The sequence below is a fragment of the Lupinus angustifolius genome, chromosome LG09 (genome assembly GCF_001865875.1).
Source record: "Lupinus angustifolius cultivar Tanjil chromosome LG09, LupAngTanjil_v1.0, whole genome shotgun sequence".
Lineage (NCBI taxonomy): Eukaryota > Viridiplantae > Streptophyta > Magnoliopsida > Fabales > Fabaceae > Lupinus > Lupinus angustifolius.
Window position 1 is genome coordinate 9451923 of NC_032017.1, and position 19581 is coordinate 9471503.

General features: G+C 34.0%; 2 protein-coding genes across 2 annotated transcripts in view; one reads left to right on the top strand and one right to left on the bottom strand.

Moving 5' to 3' along the window:
* Positions 4258–10127, top strand: LOC109356487 (DDB1- and CUL4-associated factor 13-like). The gene is made up of 4 exons (XM_019599802.1): positions 4258–4383; positions 4463–4552; positions 9334–9445; positions 10096–10127. Exons 1-4 carry the CDS (start codon positions 4318–4320, stop codon positions 10119–10121), a joined length of 294 nt encoding a protein of 97 aa, XP_019455347.1. The 5' UTR covers positions 4258–4317; the 3' UTR covers positions 10122–10127.
* Positions 18219–19581, bottom strand: part of LOC109356029 (inorganic pyrophosphatase 2-like) — a 2730-nt gene continuing 1367 nt past the window's right edge. The window contains exon 4 of the mRNA XM_019599353.1: positions 18219–18659. Within this exon, the coding sequence (XP_019454898.1) occupies positions 18303–18659 (357 nt within the window). The 3' untranslated portion in view covers positions 18219–18302. The remainder of the gene's footprint in view (positions 18660–19581) is intronic.

The window sequence follows — 19581 nt, forward strand, 5'->3', positions numbered from 1 at the left end:
AAACAATTCATTATTATTCACCTTTTTTATATAAACTTTTTGTCTTCATTGAAGAATGAGTTAAGTATCATATATGAGACATAAATAGGAATTCTTAATTCACAAGCATAAGATCATATGAGAACTTGTCAATTAATTAACATATCCTTCTAATTGCAAACCCTTCCTTCTAATTCACCACCATAATACTATTTTATTATAATAATCCATCTTATAATAAGAGAATCACCTAGCTCCAAACTTAATCATCCTATGTGATTATGAGTAGTAATTAACCAAAAGATGAAAAAATATATGTATTGACAGTGCAAAAGTTTTATATATTGTCACTGCATCATCCATCATTCATATTTAATCATTATTTTCTCTTCAAAAAAAATCAAATGAATGATAATAATATAATGATTGTGTATAAATGTTTATGCTAACATTGCATAAATATTACACTCTTAATCAAATGGAGCATAAGATTAAAATGCCAAGAGACATTATCCCTTTACCCATAATAAATTCACTCTATATGCCATGATCTTATGAATGATTAGAAAATTACTTAAAAATTAAATTTTAATTTAAATATATTTTTTCAACCAATCACAAGGTTATGACACATTAAGTGACAATAAGTGTGAGACAACATATATGCACCCTTTTATTGAGGGTTAGCTTAGTATATTTTGGGTCTAAATCAAAATTCAAAATGTTATTTTTTAGTTGAAGTTAATTTATGGGTTTTAATAATGATTTTTTATAATTAATTTCATTATATTAAATTTTTAATATTTTCGGACAAAATGAATAACCAATTTTGATTAGAATCAATATTAACTTTTGTTATCTCAAATTGCTACTTTTATAGCCTAAATCGTAGGATGGCAAAATGGGTTTGACCCGACGGGCCAGCCTATTTGGATAGGTGTTTTTAGCGGATTAGACTGAGAGTTTTAGCCCAAAAGCTCGTATTCAACCCGTTTTGGAAGCCCGTTTTTTAGACGGGTCATGGAGGGTCGGGTCGGCCTGGCCCGACGGGCCAACATTAAGATTAAAGTTCATTTGTCTATCATGTTGCTCATTGCAATTAAGATTAAACTTTTACAATTTTAACTTATGTTTGGATGCTTAAGCATATAATTTTTCTTTCTCTTTCTAAAATGATCATTTAATATCTCATTATGTACTTATCTATTATCTTTACTCTTATCCAATTATTGTACTTGTTATCAGATAAAGTTGGAGTTTCGCTGACAATTATTAAACATTTAATTAATTGAAATTGAAAATTGGAAACTCATACAAAACTAGTGATTTTGATTCCTTTTGGAAAATTAATTGAATTTGATTGAGTTTCAATTTATATTTTTAATGTAGTCGAATTCAAATTAAATTGAGTAATATATATACTTTATTGTGATTGATTTATAATATAATAATTTTGATTCTTATACATTTTTAAAACTTAGGAGTTATAAGCTCTATTGTGAACTATGAGTCTAAAAGTTTAAGACTATGATGGTTTATTGTTTAGAATTTACAAGTTTTGTACTAATGCAATATGTTATAATGAGATTGTGTCTTTTGTTTGTGATTTTTTGTTTTAAAAGACATTTATGAATTGTTTGAATTATTTATTTTTGTCTAAAAGCTTTAATGTGTGTTTTGAAAAAAACAAAACTGGCCAGCCCGCCGACCTGCCAGCCCTGCCAAATATGGGTCGGACTGACATTTTGAGTCCTTTTAACAATAAGAGTCGAGTCAGCCTAACCCATATTCTGACATGCCAAAGACGGGGCAGGACAGGACAGACCGAGTTAGCCCGTTGCCACCCCTACTAAATTGTTATGTGAGAAAGTCTTAATAACAAAAGTTATAAAAAGTCCTAAATAGTCTTGGAAGTGTCAAAATAAATGGAAAACAATCCTACGATTGTCACATTATAAACATCATTCTCGATTAAGTCTTTTTTTTTTAAATTTAGTTATTAATAATAAATTTTAGCTCTACCATATTTATGGGCTGAAAGCTATGCTTGTGTGGCCTTATGGTGAGGCCGGTGGTGCTTTTATCATATCCTTAGTTTCTCTACTTTTACACACTCTTTTCTTAAGAAAATAAAATATGTCTCATCATACAAGAAGATAAATTATATCTTCCAGCCACTAAAATTATGACTATGTCCTATTTAATTATTTTTACAAAAAATATTTCTAAAAACTAGGGTTGGTAATGAATCGAACCAATTCGATATTCATATGAAATTCGACTCATTATTTAGCTCAATAAACTTGGTTCGTTAACCAAATAAGTCGAAAATGAGTTTGTTAAATAAAGGATTCGAACTTCAATTTGATATAGCTTGATTCGTTAGGTTTATGAGCGGACTCGATATATCTAAAATATATTTTTATTGTTATTGTTGTTATATCACGACCCATACATTATTTTTTTATGTTTATTATTATTATTATATATATAACTTTATGCATTATTTTTTTAAATGGATTAATTATTTGAGTTATCCAAATGAACCAATTTGAGTTGAGTTTAACAGTTCGTGAATTTTAACCGAGTCAAATTCGAGTTAAAAAATAACTCGTATCAAATTCGAGTCAAGTTTTGAGTCAAGCAAATCCTTATCAATATGAATTTAGCTGAGTTCTGATTCGACACGTTTTCAGCCCTACTAACAACTAAAAGTAGGACAAATATTATAATTTTGATAGCTGTAGGATATAACTTATCTTCTTTATGATGAGATATTTTATTCTCTTTTTATTATACGTATAATGTAAGGACATAACAATCTTTGGTCTTTGGAATGGTGACTATATTATCTTACACAATCAAGTTTGTTTACTAGGTCTTGCAAACTCACGGTGGACTAAATAAATGTTCCTACTATCTGTCAGATGACCCAACTCTTGAATTTGGCCCAAAGGCACATGGCTTCAGGAGCCTCATTCTTCGGTCAACCTAGGTCAGCTTTGGACTGGGCTGTATCCAGAACAAGCCTAACCAACAACCTAGGAGCACAACGTTGGTGTTCTGCAGAGAATTGGACCCCCAAATTTCCTACAAGTAGAGGCAAGATTATGTGTGCTTATATAATAGGGATGACCATGAGTCGGGTTAGGCGAGATAAGGTTTAAGTCTTATCTAGTTTTAAATATTGATCTGATTATTTTATGAGCATGAACTCGATCATAGACCCAAAGTTAATATAACCCCAAAAATCTATTGGTCAGTATTTGAACTCGAACTCGACCTAGACTTGATTAAATATAACAAATATTCATTTTATATAAAGTCTTCTTAATATTACTTATCATTAGTTATATATAATATGAAATATGAAATGATATACATGTAGATATTTTGTTAATAATGTATATATGATGAAAAAACTAGAAAATTAATGATATTTTTTGCCAAAGAGATATCATTAATATGTACAAATTTAAACATACATATATACAAACATGATAAATGAGATGTCATTACTTTGTCTTTTACCCAACCTTAGATATTAATGATATCTAATTTTTAAATTCAAACCTAGTCTTAGACACGATTATTCTTTTTCATCTCTCACATGCATCACAATATACACATTTCTCATTTCTCAAAAAGAAATGTTTTCAATATTGTTATTGAAGAACGACTTTGAGAACCATGTCATACAGTGATTGTTAAGAAAGGGTTTCCTCTATCCTCATCTAGCAAGGGTATTATGACATTGAGTGACTTGTCTGAACATTATGATATTAACAACTTCTGAAAACTAAATGCATCATTAAAAACATTATCATACTCGCTCACCTCATTATCATTCCTAATCATATTGTGATTGGCAATAATAATACACATTTACATAAAATTATTATATCATTCATCATTTATTTGAATTATTTGCTTGTAAAAAATAAATGATAATTAAATATAAATGCTTTGATAGATATAAAACTCATATATTATTTATTGATATATTTTTTCTCATGAGAAAAATGTATATACTAACATATTATTATTACTGTCTCTTAAAAAAATAATTGAAATAAACAAACTAATGATATACCTTTTGAATTTCGGGATTCGTGATCCTCCCAACAAGTACTTCTCGAAATAGAAAGATGAACGATATAATAAAAGTGGATAAATATTAAACTATTCTTACTATATTCACTCAAGAATTCAAAAAACCACAACCTAGAAAAACCCTAGTGTTGTTTCTATCATATTACTACTACATACTACCTCGTCGTCCTCCGCCTCCTCCTCCGACGCGTATTCCACCTCCGTTTTCCATATCATATATGTTTGATGAAGGTGAAAGTTATTTCACATTCCTCTAATGAATTCACTCGAAAACGAAGCCAAGATCTTCAGGTCTTTCTTCAATCCCCACTCACTTTACCCTTCTTCTTTCATTTTCAACTATCTAACTATTTCAATTTCAACAAAATAGAGGGTCTTTCGTAATTATGACCTAAACCTTCGTACTCAAGAAAAGGATGTGGAATATGTGTGCCCTCTTAACACAGTCAAGTTGGATAAGGTTCTATTTTTATTCATTTTCTTAGTCTATGTACTTTGACATGATTCTCTTTCGGCTCATGAATTCACTAACGTCACCTGTTAAACTTAAATACCCCGATGATATTTTTTACGTTAAAGGTAGTTTCTCGTGACTTGAACTGATTTATATTCCTAAATTCGGAGACTCAAGTTTTGTGTTCAAGTTAAATTTTGGAGGGGAATTAAGAGAAAAAAGAAAGAAAGAAAGATTTTAGAGTCAACCCACAACTGTCTGTATTCCGTGAGTCCAAAGTCTTTCCATCACCCTCCAAAAGGCAACTCAAGAACATATCCTTGGTGGTAGACGATAGTGGCTCATGAACGTAGATCTTGTTGGGAAAAAGCAAACAATCAAATAGTAAAGAGTACAGAGATAAAAGAATAACACAAGAGATTTGGTAAAGATGTTCGTCCAATTGTGTCTACGTCCCCGAGAGCGTTGAGCGGCTACCACTATATATTATTAGAGAATAATGATTAGTGTTTTACTATTCTTCTCCTTGTTACATTACGTTTACATAACATCAATATATATAACTCTACCCCAACTCTTTTACATCAGCCCAAGCCCATAACTTGTATTGCTGTTATCTAGAGATATGAGTCATTGCACAACAATCTTCACCTTGGTGAATATCATCAATCTTAATCTTTCGCCATTGGGTTGGGGGCGCTCCATAGTCCAACATCAGTGAATGTTCACTAAGCTCAGACAATGCTTGAACTTGTCCAGGGTAACCAGTTTGGCTAACATATCAACTATTTTTTCTGAAGTGTGAACCTTCTGCAATAGTATCTGTTCACAAGCTACCAACTATCTAATCTTGTGAAATCTCACATCAGTATGTTTGGTCCTAGCATGATACACCTGGTTCTTTGCCAAGAAGAAAGCACTCTGGCTGTCACAATGCAGCGGAACTCCACCTTGCTCAATGCCTAACTCATTTACTAGCCCCATAAGTCACAGGGCTTCCTTAGAAGCTTCACTAACTGCCATGTACTCTGCTACAATTATGGACATAGCAACAACAGACTGAACTGATGATCTCCACATAATTGGTCAACTTGTAAGGGTGAAGACAAACCCTGTTTGGACCTTCTATCATCCAGTCTCATGCATAGTCCGAATCAACATAACCAATATCTGAAGGCTTACTCTGTTGGCTGCCAAACATGATACCGAGACCTGTAGTCCCCTTCAAATATCTGAAAATCCATTTGACTGCTTCCCAATGTTACTTCCCTGGTTTCGACATGTACTTGCATACTTGACTAACTGCTTGTGCCAAGTCCGGTCTAGTACAAACCATAACAAACATCAAGCAACCCACTGCACAGGCATATGAAACTTTTGACATGTATTTCTTCTCTTCATCTGTCTTTGGACACTAATCTAGGAAAAGCTTGAATTGATTTGCCAATGGAGTGCTCACTACTTTAGCATTGCTCATATCAAATCTCTCTAAGATCTTTTCAACACAGCATTATCCCTGTGAATCTCCATGACATGAATCTTTCTAGCAGCCCCTAAATCTTTCATGTCAAAATCCTTACCTAACATGACTTTTAGCTCATTGATATCACTCAAATGATTAGCAACAATCAACATATTATCAACTAGTTCTGTTATGTAAATTTTCTCCTCTAATTCACCATGGAGAAAGGCAGTTTCACATCCATTTGTTCTAAGTGCATATCCCAGCTGGCTACCAAGGCAAGCACTGCCCTGATAGAAGTATGTCTCACCACTGAGGAGAAAATCTCATTGTAGTCGATCCCCTTCTGTTGTGAATATCCTTTTGGTACAAGACGAACCTTAAACTTTTCCCCTTCTTTTTATGATACTTATGGCTTCCTCTTATACACCCACTTGCACCCAACTGCACGCTTGTCTGGGGGCAATAGAACAAGCTCCTAAGTTTGGTTCTTCTGTAAAGACTTCATCTCCTCCATCATGACACCCATCCATTGTTCTTTCTCCTGGGTGTTTATAGCCTCTTTAAAGCTACATGGATCTCCTAAACTGATACGGAGAACAACTAGATACTCCATATCAGTTCTCTAGAGCTTTGATAGGACGTTTTTCCTTGTGTCTAGCAAGTATATACTCCTGCACACCTGAACTCTCTGCCTGAGAATCATCATGTTCTTGACTTGAACTAGTGCATGGTTCCTTGCCTTTATTCACCTGAACCATTTCATTGTTTACTGGAATCATATTTGATCCCAAAGTCTCTCCATTTGGCATGGGCAGCTCTGTCAAAAGTGACTATTTCATCATGAAATCTTCATCAAACACTGCATCTCTGCTCAACAACACCTTTCTGGAAATTGGATCCTAGAACTTGAACCCCTTCAAACCTTTGGTATATCCAATGAAGATACACCTCTTTGACTTAGGATCAAGTTTAGATCGTTTATCACTGGGTACATGTACATAAGCATGACAACCAAACATGTGTAACATATTATAATTGACTGGGTTACCTGACCAAACTTCTTCTGCAACTTTACCATCCAATGAAGCCCGTGGTGATGTATTGATGACATAATGTGCCATACTAAGTGCCTCTGCCCAAAATCCTTTGGAAAGTCCAACATTTAGTCTCATACATCTAACCCTCTCTATAAGAGTTCTATTCATCCTCTCTGCAACATCATTCTGATGAGGAGTCTTCTTCACTGAAAAGTTTCTCTGAATGCCATGATCTCACAGAATTTCTGAAACTGTGAGTTTTTGTACCCCGTACCATTATCTGACCTCGTGTATTTGATTTACCAGTCTGATTCTCTACCTCTGTCTTCCAAACCTTGAACTTGGCAAAGACTTTTAACTTATACTTCAGAAAATATACCTAGACCTTGCGAGAAAAGTCATCAATGAAGGTAAGAAAATACCTAGAACCTCCTAGGGATGGTTCCTGAATGGATCCCCATACATCAGTGTGGACATAATCTAGAATGCCTCGAGTCCTGTGTTGGCTAGCCTTGAAACTAACTCGTGTATGTTTTCTAAGCACACAATACTTGCACAAATCTAGCTTGCATTTGCTAACTCCCCTCAACAGTCCTCTTTTGCATAGTTCTGTCATACCACGCACACTCATGTGTCCCAAACGCATGTGCTTAGCATCATGGTCTGAATCTACTGAGATCTCTTCAGCCAGTCCAACAACTCCACTTACAATTGTTCTCCCTAAAAAATTGTAAGTGTTCCCTGCAGTCTTTTTACCCTTCATCACAGTCAGAGCACCTTTGCATACTCGAAGAATATCACTGTCCACATTAGCTCTATAGCTAAATCCTTTAGCCTGCAATGTCCCCAAAGAAACCAAATTCTTCTTCAAATCAGGTATGTGCCGAACCTCACATAACGTCTTCACTACACCATCATCCATCACAATTCTGAGTTCTCCCATACCAATAATTTCACATGCTTTATTATTTCCAAGATACACGAAACCAAAATTGCCTGCTCTGTATGTGGTGAACCATTCTCTGTTTGGCGTCATGTGGTGGGAACAACCAGTGTCAAGTATCCACTCATCTGTATTATGATTTGATGATACAGATAGTAGATCAACTTCACTATTGTAACCAGAGTCATCTTTCTGTGCAATACTTGCAGATGTAGATACTTCATCTTTCCCTACCGGCTTGCTAGGACTCTATTCATTAGGACAATCCTTTTTGTAATGCCCAGTCTGTTTGCACTTATAGCACTCTACTAGTGTTCTGCCCCTGTAATTTGGTATTTTTCCTTTGGTAGGACCTCCTCTGCCTTGTCTCCTCCCATGCGCTTGGCTCCCTTTCACATATAGACCATCACATTGAGACCCTTCACCTACATTCCGTCTTCTTTGAGTGTGGGACAAAAGTGCAGATGTGATCTCATCCAGTTTGATTGAGTCTTTCTCGTTCGTCGACCAAGTGTTCATAGGAATTTGGCAAAGAACACAGTAATATTATTGCTTTGTCCTCATCATCAACCTTCACATCAAGTTTATGCAAGTCATTGATCACTTGATTAAAATTGTTGAGATGTTGTTTCAAATCAGCACCTTCCTACATCTTCAGGTCATAGAGTCTCTGTTTCAAATACAACTTATTTGTTAGAGACTTGGACATGAACCGCTTCTCTAATGTCTCCCACACCTCTGTTGGTGATGTCAGATCCATAACATGATACATCACCTCATCTGATAGAGAGAGTCGTATGGTTCCAGCCTTCTCCTTCAACTCTTCCCAATCCAGTTGATCCATACCCTCTGGTTTATTCTCATGCAATGCCTTTGATAGACCTTATTGAGCCAACACATCCTTAACCCTCCTTTGCCACAATCCGAAATTATCAGTTCTATCGAACTTCCCCACCTCGAATTTGACACCTGGATTAAGAGTCATTTGATACCAATTGTTGGGAACAAGCGAACAATCAAATAGTAAAGAGTATAGAGACAAGAGAATAACACAAAAGATTTTGTAACGAGATTCGGCCAATTGTGCCTACGTCTCCGGGAACGTTGAACGGCTATCACTATATTGTTGTTATCTAGAGATATGAGTCATTGCACAACAAATCCATGATGTCATGGTTCGAGTAATGAGAGATTCTGTATAGTGGAATAAAATAATGCATGGGTACTTAGGTGGTGTGCTCAATAATTCACGGGCTCAGAGAATCACGTGTCAATAGTGAGGTGTTACACTTTTTATTGCATGTAAAACTGTTTTTGTTGTTGATGATGTTGGAGAATTTAGATGTTTGCAAGACCTTTTATTGGAGCAATGGATGGGCATATAGATGTTGTTTCATGTATGGCGAAGAATCCTATTCAGTTGAAAGAGATTTTTTCTGGTTCAATGGATGGAGGTACTTTTTTTTTTCTTATTTAGTTAATATTGCTTTGTGTTCAAGGTAGGGTTTGCTGTTTGTGGATGGAACAAATGTTTATTTTTGTTTCCTGTGGTTTTAGTTCATTGCATTATCCATCATTCATGTTTAATTATCATTGACTAAACGAATGATGGATGATACACTGATTATGTATAAATATTTAAATCGACAATGCATAACTATTACACTATTTATAAAATATACCGAACATAGAATAAAACTCATGTTTTGTTCTGTCCCATTTTTATATGTCTTCCAAATAAAAAGAGAAAGGGAGATCATTATCTAACTGTTTGCACAATTTTTAAACCAGAATGCTTTTCTTTGGATAACTCATTGTACAAAATCATCAAATAATCATACATTATTTCCAGGTTAAAATGATGGTAAATCATTGTGTGGGAAGTGCCTCACATATCAATTCAATTTTACCATTATCTATGGTTCTATAAATCCATCATTCTATTATTTTTCCTCTTAGTGATCTTTTCAATTTCATTTATTTGCCTTCTCTATATATCCCTCCTTGTTACATTATGCTTAGTCCATGTTCTCTTCATAGTTCATGCTAAGGTGGATGAGTTAAGTTGTTTATATATTGAAAACTGTCCTTTATTTGTTTACAGATATTCGTCTCTGGGATTTAGCTTAGAGGTAATCAAATTTGCTTTTTTAATTTGAATCAAGTATATGGTATTTTATACTCATTCTGAAATGAAAAATATTTTTATAGGTAGTAGAGATGAGAATGTTGCGTTCATTGATTGGATACGCTAGACAAGATAAGATTAGAAGTAAATCATTAAGGAGAAAGTTGGAGTAGCTCCTATGACATAAAAGATGGTAGAATCATACTTTAGAGTAGATTAAATAAAGGTTAATTCGATTTCTAGAAGTAGAGAGAGACAAAAAAAACATAGGCAAAACAATTAGGAAAGATTTTGAGATAAATGATTTGTCAATGGACATGATTTATAATAGAACATTTATGGCGCCATTCAATCCATGTAGCCGACCTCATCTATTGAGACTAAGATTTGGTTGTTGTTGCTAATTTAATGAATGTACATATGTTCCGATTATCAACAATTAGTTATTGGAGTCACATCAACTTTTTTTGGGGTTTTTCATTTATTGTCTAATTTTTGTATAAGTTGAAGTAAAATGAAGTGTAAGTTTAGCAAGTGGTGGACAAACCTATTAGAGATAAAAATTTGGAATCATATTATACTACAAGTTACTAGATTGTAGTATCTTGGATCAATCATACAAAATGATGAAGAAATTGATAAAGATATAAACCATGCGTTGACAGAGATCATGTTTGTGGAGTGTGAGATGAATATTCTCTAATGATTTACCTTTTTGTTGCTATATTTGTAGAATTTATCATCAATTTTTTGGTATTTCATTTTACAACATAGATATTGACTACTCACCAGCTGGTGGGGAATTCGTGACTGGATCCTATGATAGAATAGTTAATTCCCTTGCATTTTGTTTTAATCTTCAGTCATATGTTCTTACTTCTTACTTATCTCATGACAATTTCTCTGTTTTAGGTGAGAATGCAAAGGTACACTTACTTTGTTCATCTTGCATCGACCATTATGATTTGTTCTGGTTATCTTTTTCTGTCATGCAGGGTATTTTGTGTCAAGTTCAGTGGTGATGGAAGTTATGTGATTTCGGGTAGTGATGACACTAACCTCAGGCTTTGAAAGGCTAAAGCTGCAGAGCAACTTGGAGTAGTAGGTTTTCTTCATTATGGCTTAGATTTGGGTCAAATCATGATGCTTTCGTAAGACAGTACAACAACAACCAAGCTCTAATCTCAGTGGGGTCGGCTAAGAAATCCGTCAAAGATTTATGAGCTAAGAGTTGTTATATTGATGTCAACATGTCTATGGCGTGACATTGTACTTATGTATTTGCATTCATGATCAGTTTATTTGAAGCAAATAGTTGTGCCATGGGTACAATTTTGATGTCTCTTTAGTTGAATTGTAGGAACACGATCTCCTTCCATGTATGTACTGTTGGATCATAAAAAAAGAAAGGAAATAAGTAGAATGAAGAAGATGATAAGATGGAGTGAATGAATGCAATTGAGGCACTTTCTATTTCTGGAAAATTCAGCTTGTTAAGTTGGGTATACATATCTATTTATAGCAAGTCTCTCAACTAACAAAACTATCATTAGCTCAACTTCATTGCTTTCTGTCGTGCCAATTTCCATCAACATAGATGATAATCATGAAGCTTGGCAGGCTGCTGAACATGCAGCTATGTACTATGCCTCACAGGTTGATAGTGCAACAACCTTTTGTTTCTTGGAGCACAAAGAGATTGGAGCCCCTGCTATGATGAAAACATATCCCATAGTGCTCTTTCTGTCCAATATGTCTCCACACCAATCCGAGTCAGAGTAGGCCATGAGATGTGGTCTAATTCTTTCATCTTCATGAGGAAACACAATGCCAAAGTTCATTGTTCCTTTCCGATATCTTAAGACTCTCTTGGTTGCAAGCATGTGAGATTGTTTTGGATTGCTCATGAATCTGCTGGTTACTCCTACACATAATGAAATTTCTGCTCTGGTGTGGCAAATGTATCTTAGACTTCCTACAATTTGTCTGAAAGTAGTTGCATCTGCAGCCTCTTCCTCTTCACACTTTCCTAGCTTTTGGTTCATTTCAGCTGGAGTTTCTGATGGATTGCAGTTGATCATTTTAAATTTATTGAGGATCTCCATGAGGTACTTCTTTTGGTGCATGAATATGCCTTTGTTTGTGTATTGAAATTCCATACCAAGGAAATATGCTAGTTTTCCTAGGTCTGTCATTTTGAATTCCCCTTTTAGGCTTCCTTTTAGTTCTTCAATTCCTTTAGAATAACTTCCTATTATGAGCAAATCATCAACATATAGGCAAATGAGTAGGATATCATTGTTCTGGTTTGTAGTTTTGGTGTACACCCCATATTCTACTTCACACTTTAGAAAACCAGAGTTGGATAGGAACTTGTCAATCCTTTTGTTCCATGCTCTAGGTGCCTGCTTCAAACCATAGAGTGCCTTGTTGAGTCTGAGTACTTTGTGTTCATTTCCTTTGTTGATAAAGCCAGGTGGTTGAGTGACATACACCAGTTCCTCTAGAGGGCCATTGAGGAAAGCTGATTTCACATCTAATTGCCACAAATTCCAGTTTCTCCAACTAGCTAGTGCAACAATGAGTCTCACTGTCTCTAACCTAGCTACTGGTGCAAACACTTCAGAGTAATCAAGCCCTTTCATCTGCACAAACCCTTTGGTTATAAGCCTATCTTTTTATTTTGCTATGGAGCCATCAGGTTTTAGTTTGATCTTGAAGATCCACTTCACTGATATAGGCTTCTTTTCATCTGGCAGTTCTACTAGTTCCCATGTGTTGTTCTTTTCAATGGACTTGATTTCTTCTAACATGGCTGCTCTCCAAGTGCTACTAGATGCTGCTTCTTCAAAGCTTATTGATTCTGTATCATCAAACAATGCCATATGTTGTACTAAGTCACCCTCTTGGTTCACATCATCATCAGGATTCAATACATAGTCTGATAGCCAGGTTGGTGGATTTCTTGTCCTTGTTGATCTGTGTCTTTCTTGCTGAGGTGATGTGGTTGTGTGTGCTCTGCTCTCATGCACCATTGATTCATCAGTTTCCCAATCTATTTGTACTTTAGCCAGAGGTGTGTGGTTCTCCTGCAGTCCCTTCCATGAGTTTGGCTCATCAAAGACGACATCCCTGCTGAATGTTATATGTTTTGTGTCAGGGTTGTATAGTTTGTATGACCCTGTTGAATTGTAGCCCAATAGAATCATAGCCTCAGCCTTGTTGTCAAGCTTTCTTCTCCTCTGGTTTGGCATATGTCTCTAACACAAGGATCCAAAGATTCTGAGATGTTTCACAGACTGTTTGATACCTGACCATGCTTCCTCAGGGACTTGGTTATCAAGCTTCTTAGTTGGGCACCTATTCAGTATGTATGCTGCAGTAGCAGCTGCTTCTCCCCAATATTCATGAGAGAGTTCCTTACCTCTTAGCATACTTCTAACCATGTTTAAGATGGTTTTGTTTCTTCTCTCTGCTATTCCATTGTGTTGTGGTGTATATGGGCAGTCACCTCATGCACAATTCCTTGCTCTTTGCAGAATTCTTCAAACTCCTTTGAAGTATACTAACCTCCTCCATCAGTCCTTAATACCTTGATGGATTTCTCTGATTGTTTCTCAACTAGTGCCTTAAACTCTTTGAATATTGAGAATGTATCACTCTTAGACTTTATCAAATATAGCCAAAGCTTTCTACTTAACTCATCAACAAAAGTTACAAAGTGCCTGCTTCCCCCTAGGGATGGTGTGTCAAGGGGACCACACACATCAGAGTATATGACATGTAGGAGGTCATTTGCTGTGGACGGTGTGTGTGCACTGAATGATGATCTGGATTATTTGCTTACTTGGCAGCTGTCACACACTTTGTTAGGGACTTGAATTAGGGGTAGTCCTTTGACCATTTCTTTTGATCTGAGTAGATTCAGGTCTCTGAAGTTCAGATGTCATAGCCTTATGTGCCATAGCCAAGATTCTTCTGCTAATGATGTAGCTGCTAGGCATTGAGTCTCAATGGTTCTTAGGCTAACCTGGAAGGTTCTGTTCTGTGCAAGAGGTACCTTCAATACTCTCTTCCTTGATGCATCAAATATTTCTAAGACTTCATGATGCATCTGGACAGAGAATCCCTTTTCTACCAATTGTCCCAAACTGAGTAGGTTACTTTTCATGCTTGGTACATAGAGCACATATGATATCATTACATTCTTCCCATCAATTCTACAAATTAGGACATCACCAGTTCCTTCTGCCTGAATTAGTCTACTGTCTACAAATCTTACATTGCTTTTCCTGTTCTCATCAAAGTTCACCAACCAATTTCTGTTTCCAGTCATGTGGTTTGAGCATCCTGAGTCTATGTACCACTTGTCATTGTTTTTTGATTCATCATTGGTGGTCATCATCAGTAATACTGGTTCATCATCCAGACTTTCAGTGCTTTCCTTCTTGGCCAAGAATGCCTCAGTGTGATGCCTTCCTCGACTTTCTCCATGACTTGAAGTTGTTTGACATTCACTGCTAAAGTGCCCAATTTTATTACAGATGAAGCACTTCAACTTCCTCCTATCAACCCTTTTCTTGTTACTTTTCCATCTCTGATATTCACCCCTTTTTGTTGCTTTCTGCTTGATCAGACTCAGCCCTTTCTTGATCTGAGGTTTGAGAGAATCTATGATTGCTTCTTCTTTGTTCTTTACCTCTACCTCTGCCTCTTTGTCCACTCTTGCTACCATATCCTCCTCTTCTTGAGGTGTATGCCTGCAATGCTTGTTCAGCAGGTTTCTCCAAAGATCTTTCAATAAGTCTTTGTTCATGAGCTTCTAAGGAGCCTTGGAGGTCTACAATTTTCAGTTCCTCTAGGTTCTTGGACTCCTCAATTGCAACAACTATATGGTCGAATATGGCTTAGTATTCTCAAGATCTTCTCCACTATGGTCTGATATGTCATCTTCTCACCACTGGCTTTCATAGCATTGGTGTGGCTAATTATTCGGTTGAAGAATTGTGCAACTTTCTCACTGGATTCCATTTGCATCAACTCATATTGCCTCCTCATGGTTTGCAATCTTACCTTCTTCAATTGTTCTGCACCTTCATTGCTCTTCTCTAAAATGTCCCAAGCTTCCTTTGATGTTCTTGCCTCAGATATCTTTTCAAAGTGTGCTTCATCAACACACTGATGTAGCAAGAACATGGCCTTGCAATCTTTCTTCTTGCTTTCCTTGTACATATTTCTTTGTGCCTCTATTGATGAATCTGTTATTGTTGGGAAGCCATCTTCTACAATCTCGTTCACTTCCTGAAATCCCATGATTGTTGCCATTTGTATTCGCCATCTGTTCCAGTTCTTCCCGTCGAGGATGGAAAGATTTGCATGAAAGCCAGTTTGTCCCATCTGAGATTTTGTGCAGTAAATGTGAGTGTTAGAGTGAAGAAAGAGTGAATCGGAGAGTTAGAGAAAACGTGAATGAAGGTTTTGTTGAATGACTCTTGATACCAGTTTGTTGGATCATAAAAGAAGAAAGGAAAGAAGTAGAATGAAGAGGATGATAAGATGGAGTGAATGAATGCAATTGAGGCACTTTCTATTTCTGGAAAATTCAATTTGTTAAGTTGGGTATACATATCTATTTATAGCAACTCTCTCAACTAACAAAACTACCTTTTGAATTACATTCTAACATGTACTACAATCATTATTTGATGCAAGGATTTTTTCTTGAATCTATTACTGAAATACAATAGAGATTCAACAAAGTTTATGTTGGTCGTTGAATTTCTAATACTTTATTCATCTTTTATTCAGACTAAAAATCAATTATGTATAGCACATAAATAGGGACAACTAGATTTATTGTTCTCACAATTTTTATATGAGAATCATTCTCACTTAAATCATTTCCTATATATAGGTTTTTGTAGAGACCTTCTCCCTAGACATGCTCACTATAGCACAACCTTTATTGACATGTTTATAACAAATATATGTTCTTATTAACCAATTAAACACAATTAGGAAATCACCACGTATAAGATCAAGATAATACTAGTCATTTAAATCTTGGGAAAGAACATAATTTAGTTACAATCCTTAGGGAATATGAAAGAAAAATATGAAACACTTTAACAGAAAATATAGTGAGAGAGAACACTCAAGAATATTAATAGGAAAGTTTTTTGTATAGGTCTTAGATTTTAGATCCAAGTCTACTATGCTTATTTTGTTAAATTTGTTTATTTTTTAAAGTTATTATAGTTTCCACTATTCCTATACTTGTATCTTTATAATTTTCTATTCATTAAATTTTGATTTCTCATTAATTTGTGTTTCTATCATTTCTTATTGAATCATATAAATTTGTATTTCTTCTTTTATTGAATCATATCCTTCATATATTTCATTTTATTCTCATGATAATACCCGTAATCTAGCTCCTATTCTTATGCTATCTCTTAGAACATTAACCATGTTGTTACCCATAATCTAATCTCCATATAAAATATTAGACCAAGCATTAAACATATTTTATTAAAACAAAATCACAATCAATAGAATCTACAAAAAAAATGCTACGATGATTGAGTTTTAATTCATTTTAAAAGCATTTTAAAATACAACTTTAAGGGTAAAGTATGGGTGTAAGTTAAGATTTTGTCATAATCATGTCGAAACTATATAACACATAGGAGTTTGAGTTTGGTTTAAAAAAATCCAAAGTTTAGGTTTGATCTGCTTAAAAATATTGTCTGACTTACTAGCCTATTTAAAGATCTATTATACTACAAGGTCTTGAAATATGTTAGCCTACATTTAGATATGCTAATAGTTCTACTTTTAATTAGATTCATATAAACCTAAAAATTAGATTATATTTTTTAATTAAAATTACATGTATATTAATATTACTATAGTAAAATAATATAATATGAATATTATATAATATCACGAAATAAGTTGCCTTAATAAGCCTTTTAAATGACTTAAAATTTGACCTATCAAACTAAATATATTTTTTAGAAAATGTGAGGGTAATATGTTTTGGATAAAAGTTTAATCTACCCTAACCTATTATAAACCAGATAATAGGCTTATAATAAGCAATTCTACTAGTTTTCATTCTTATATTAAATGAGTGTGTCCACTATAATAGTTTAAATATAACAATTAAAAAACATGATATTTACCACTGCAAAACTATTATCTAAGAGCCATAGACTAAGATAAAATATATACAATTTTGATCTCCCATGGTCCTATTATAATAATGCATAGAGTTTAAAATCTGTGTATTGACAGTGTAAAATTTTTTACATTATTAACACATCATCCATCATTGATAAATGATTGACTGACTACGTAAAAAATATTTACACTGTCAATATATACATATTAAATCCTAATGGATATCCATAACATCATTGGGTTTCACCAAGAAAACACAATCCAATATCAAAATATAACATATTTTATGTGAACCACAATTCCACAAGGATCAAAAATCCCAAAATAAACATTGCAAAGATAAAGGTTAGAAATTCATTTTTTTAATTATTTGAACATTATATAATAAAATCATAAATTATAGTATGGCATCAAATTACAGTAATATAGGGACACATCAAATTAAAAAACCTTTTTTATTAACAATAAAATTTCATGTTGTCACTTACACAAGCCCATTGTAAAGCCCAAAATTAACTCTGATATCACAATGGAAGCACATCTACTATATCACAAAGTATGTCACTCTATGTATCATTGTTTGTAATTGGGTGAAAAATATATTTAAATCAAAATTTTAATAATTGATTATTTTTCTGACCAATCACAAGCAATGTCACATAGAGTGGTACACTATTTTGGGCTAGCAGATGTTCATCCCAATTTAAAAGGCATATGCAAACTGATATTTTTTAATAGAATCATGAGGTCATCTGTTCTAGATTTTGTTCAATTAAAAAATGTTAACTAACTAAAAAGAAAATTAATAAAAATAGAAAATATTTTTTTATATTACTTTGATGGAATTTGATTAGCTTGGAACACAAAGACAGAAATTTCGAGATATTATATCCTTGTTCCAATTTTAGCAACCATGGACCAATGATAAGATCAGCAACTTTAGGAAAGGTTGAGTAAACTGAGTTATGATACATTTGCAAAAATACTAAACTAACAAGTTATGGTCTAACTGATAGAACTTTAGGCAAAGCCTCAGAAGCAGAAACAGATAGAATCTGTAACTTGCAATCAGATGAATTGAACTGAGAATTTTTATCCATTAAATTTGTGTTTATCAAATGCAATAAAACTTGTTCAAGTTCTTCACCATCACTCCAACCATGGATTTCAGCTTTCAAAAGCAAAGGGTCTTTAGATATCAAATCCCACACTGGAAAATTCTTCCTTGGCATCATAAAGTCTCTATCTTTAAGCCTCAAACTTGGGCAATAGTCACCAGCACCATCACCGAGATATATGAATCTCTTGGCATCTTCAGTGGATATTGAATCTTGGATTCTATCTATTATCATACCCTGTAATGGAAAATAATTTAATCAATCACAATTTCAGAATGAGAATTTTTTTTAATTAGATGTCTTTTTATACTACCAAGGGTATTCTAAACTTTTTTGTTAAGGAATTAATCTCTTTCAAGGTTTGTGGTTCCCAGAAATCAAATCATGGGGCCTACATTACTAGACCAACATCTTGTTGTCCATTTTTGGGTACTAGGGTGTCTATCCCCTCTCATTTCTTATAAGGAACTAATCAATTTTTGGAGTGTGTGACTGCCTTTCCCGATGAACAAAACTTAATTTAATGCATTATACAGGATAATGGTTAACATTAATTGCATTACCTAACATATCCGTTAGCAATATAATAAAAAGATAAAAATTGTATGTTTTTGATAAATTGAGTATGCATAAGAGATATGAACTAGTTGGTTGGTTAAGCAGATTTTTTTAATTAAAAGAAAGATGAAATGAAGAGACATCATTCCGGAATAATAGGATCAAGACATGACTCATCACCATGTGAGTACAACTTGCATGAACATATTGAGTCATATACCACTTATCTTAAATATAAATATTGTAGCATTATAATTCTCAAGAAGCTAAAGCCACCTAAGATCAAATTAAGCAATATCAGGAGATACGGATTATAATCAATTTTGTATTAATCGGATAAAAAAAATTTATTAATCAACTTTTTATTTTATTTTTTTAACAAAAAAATATATATATATATATATATATATTTATGAGGAGTGACTCATATATAAAAACTATGAGAATTGGGTCTCTTACAACCATATATGGATGGTTATAATTAAAAATTAGTTATTGCTCGTATTATCATTTTTTTAATCTTGATCGTTCAAATAAGATCTAATAGCTCATATGATCTATTCTCATTTTTTACAATAAATTTTTTTCTTATCTGAGTCTT

What these genes read in the sequence shown, in the direction of transcription:
- LOC109356487 (XM_019599802.1), top strand. Translation starts at nt 4,318, where the DNA reads ATGAAGGTGAAAGTTATTTCACATTCCTCTAATGAATTCACTCGAAAA. An exon ending in ACACAGTCAAGTTGGATAAG is followed by an intron (nt 4,553 to 9,333) that starts GTTCTATTTTTA and finishes TGGAGAATTTAG; the next exon opens with ATGTTTGCAAGACCTTTTAT. An exon ending in TTCTGGTTCAATGGATGGAG is followed by an intron (nt 9,446 to 10,095) that starts GTACTTTTTTTT and finishes ATTTGTTTACAG; the next exon opens with ATATTCGTCTCTGGGATTTA.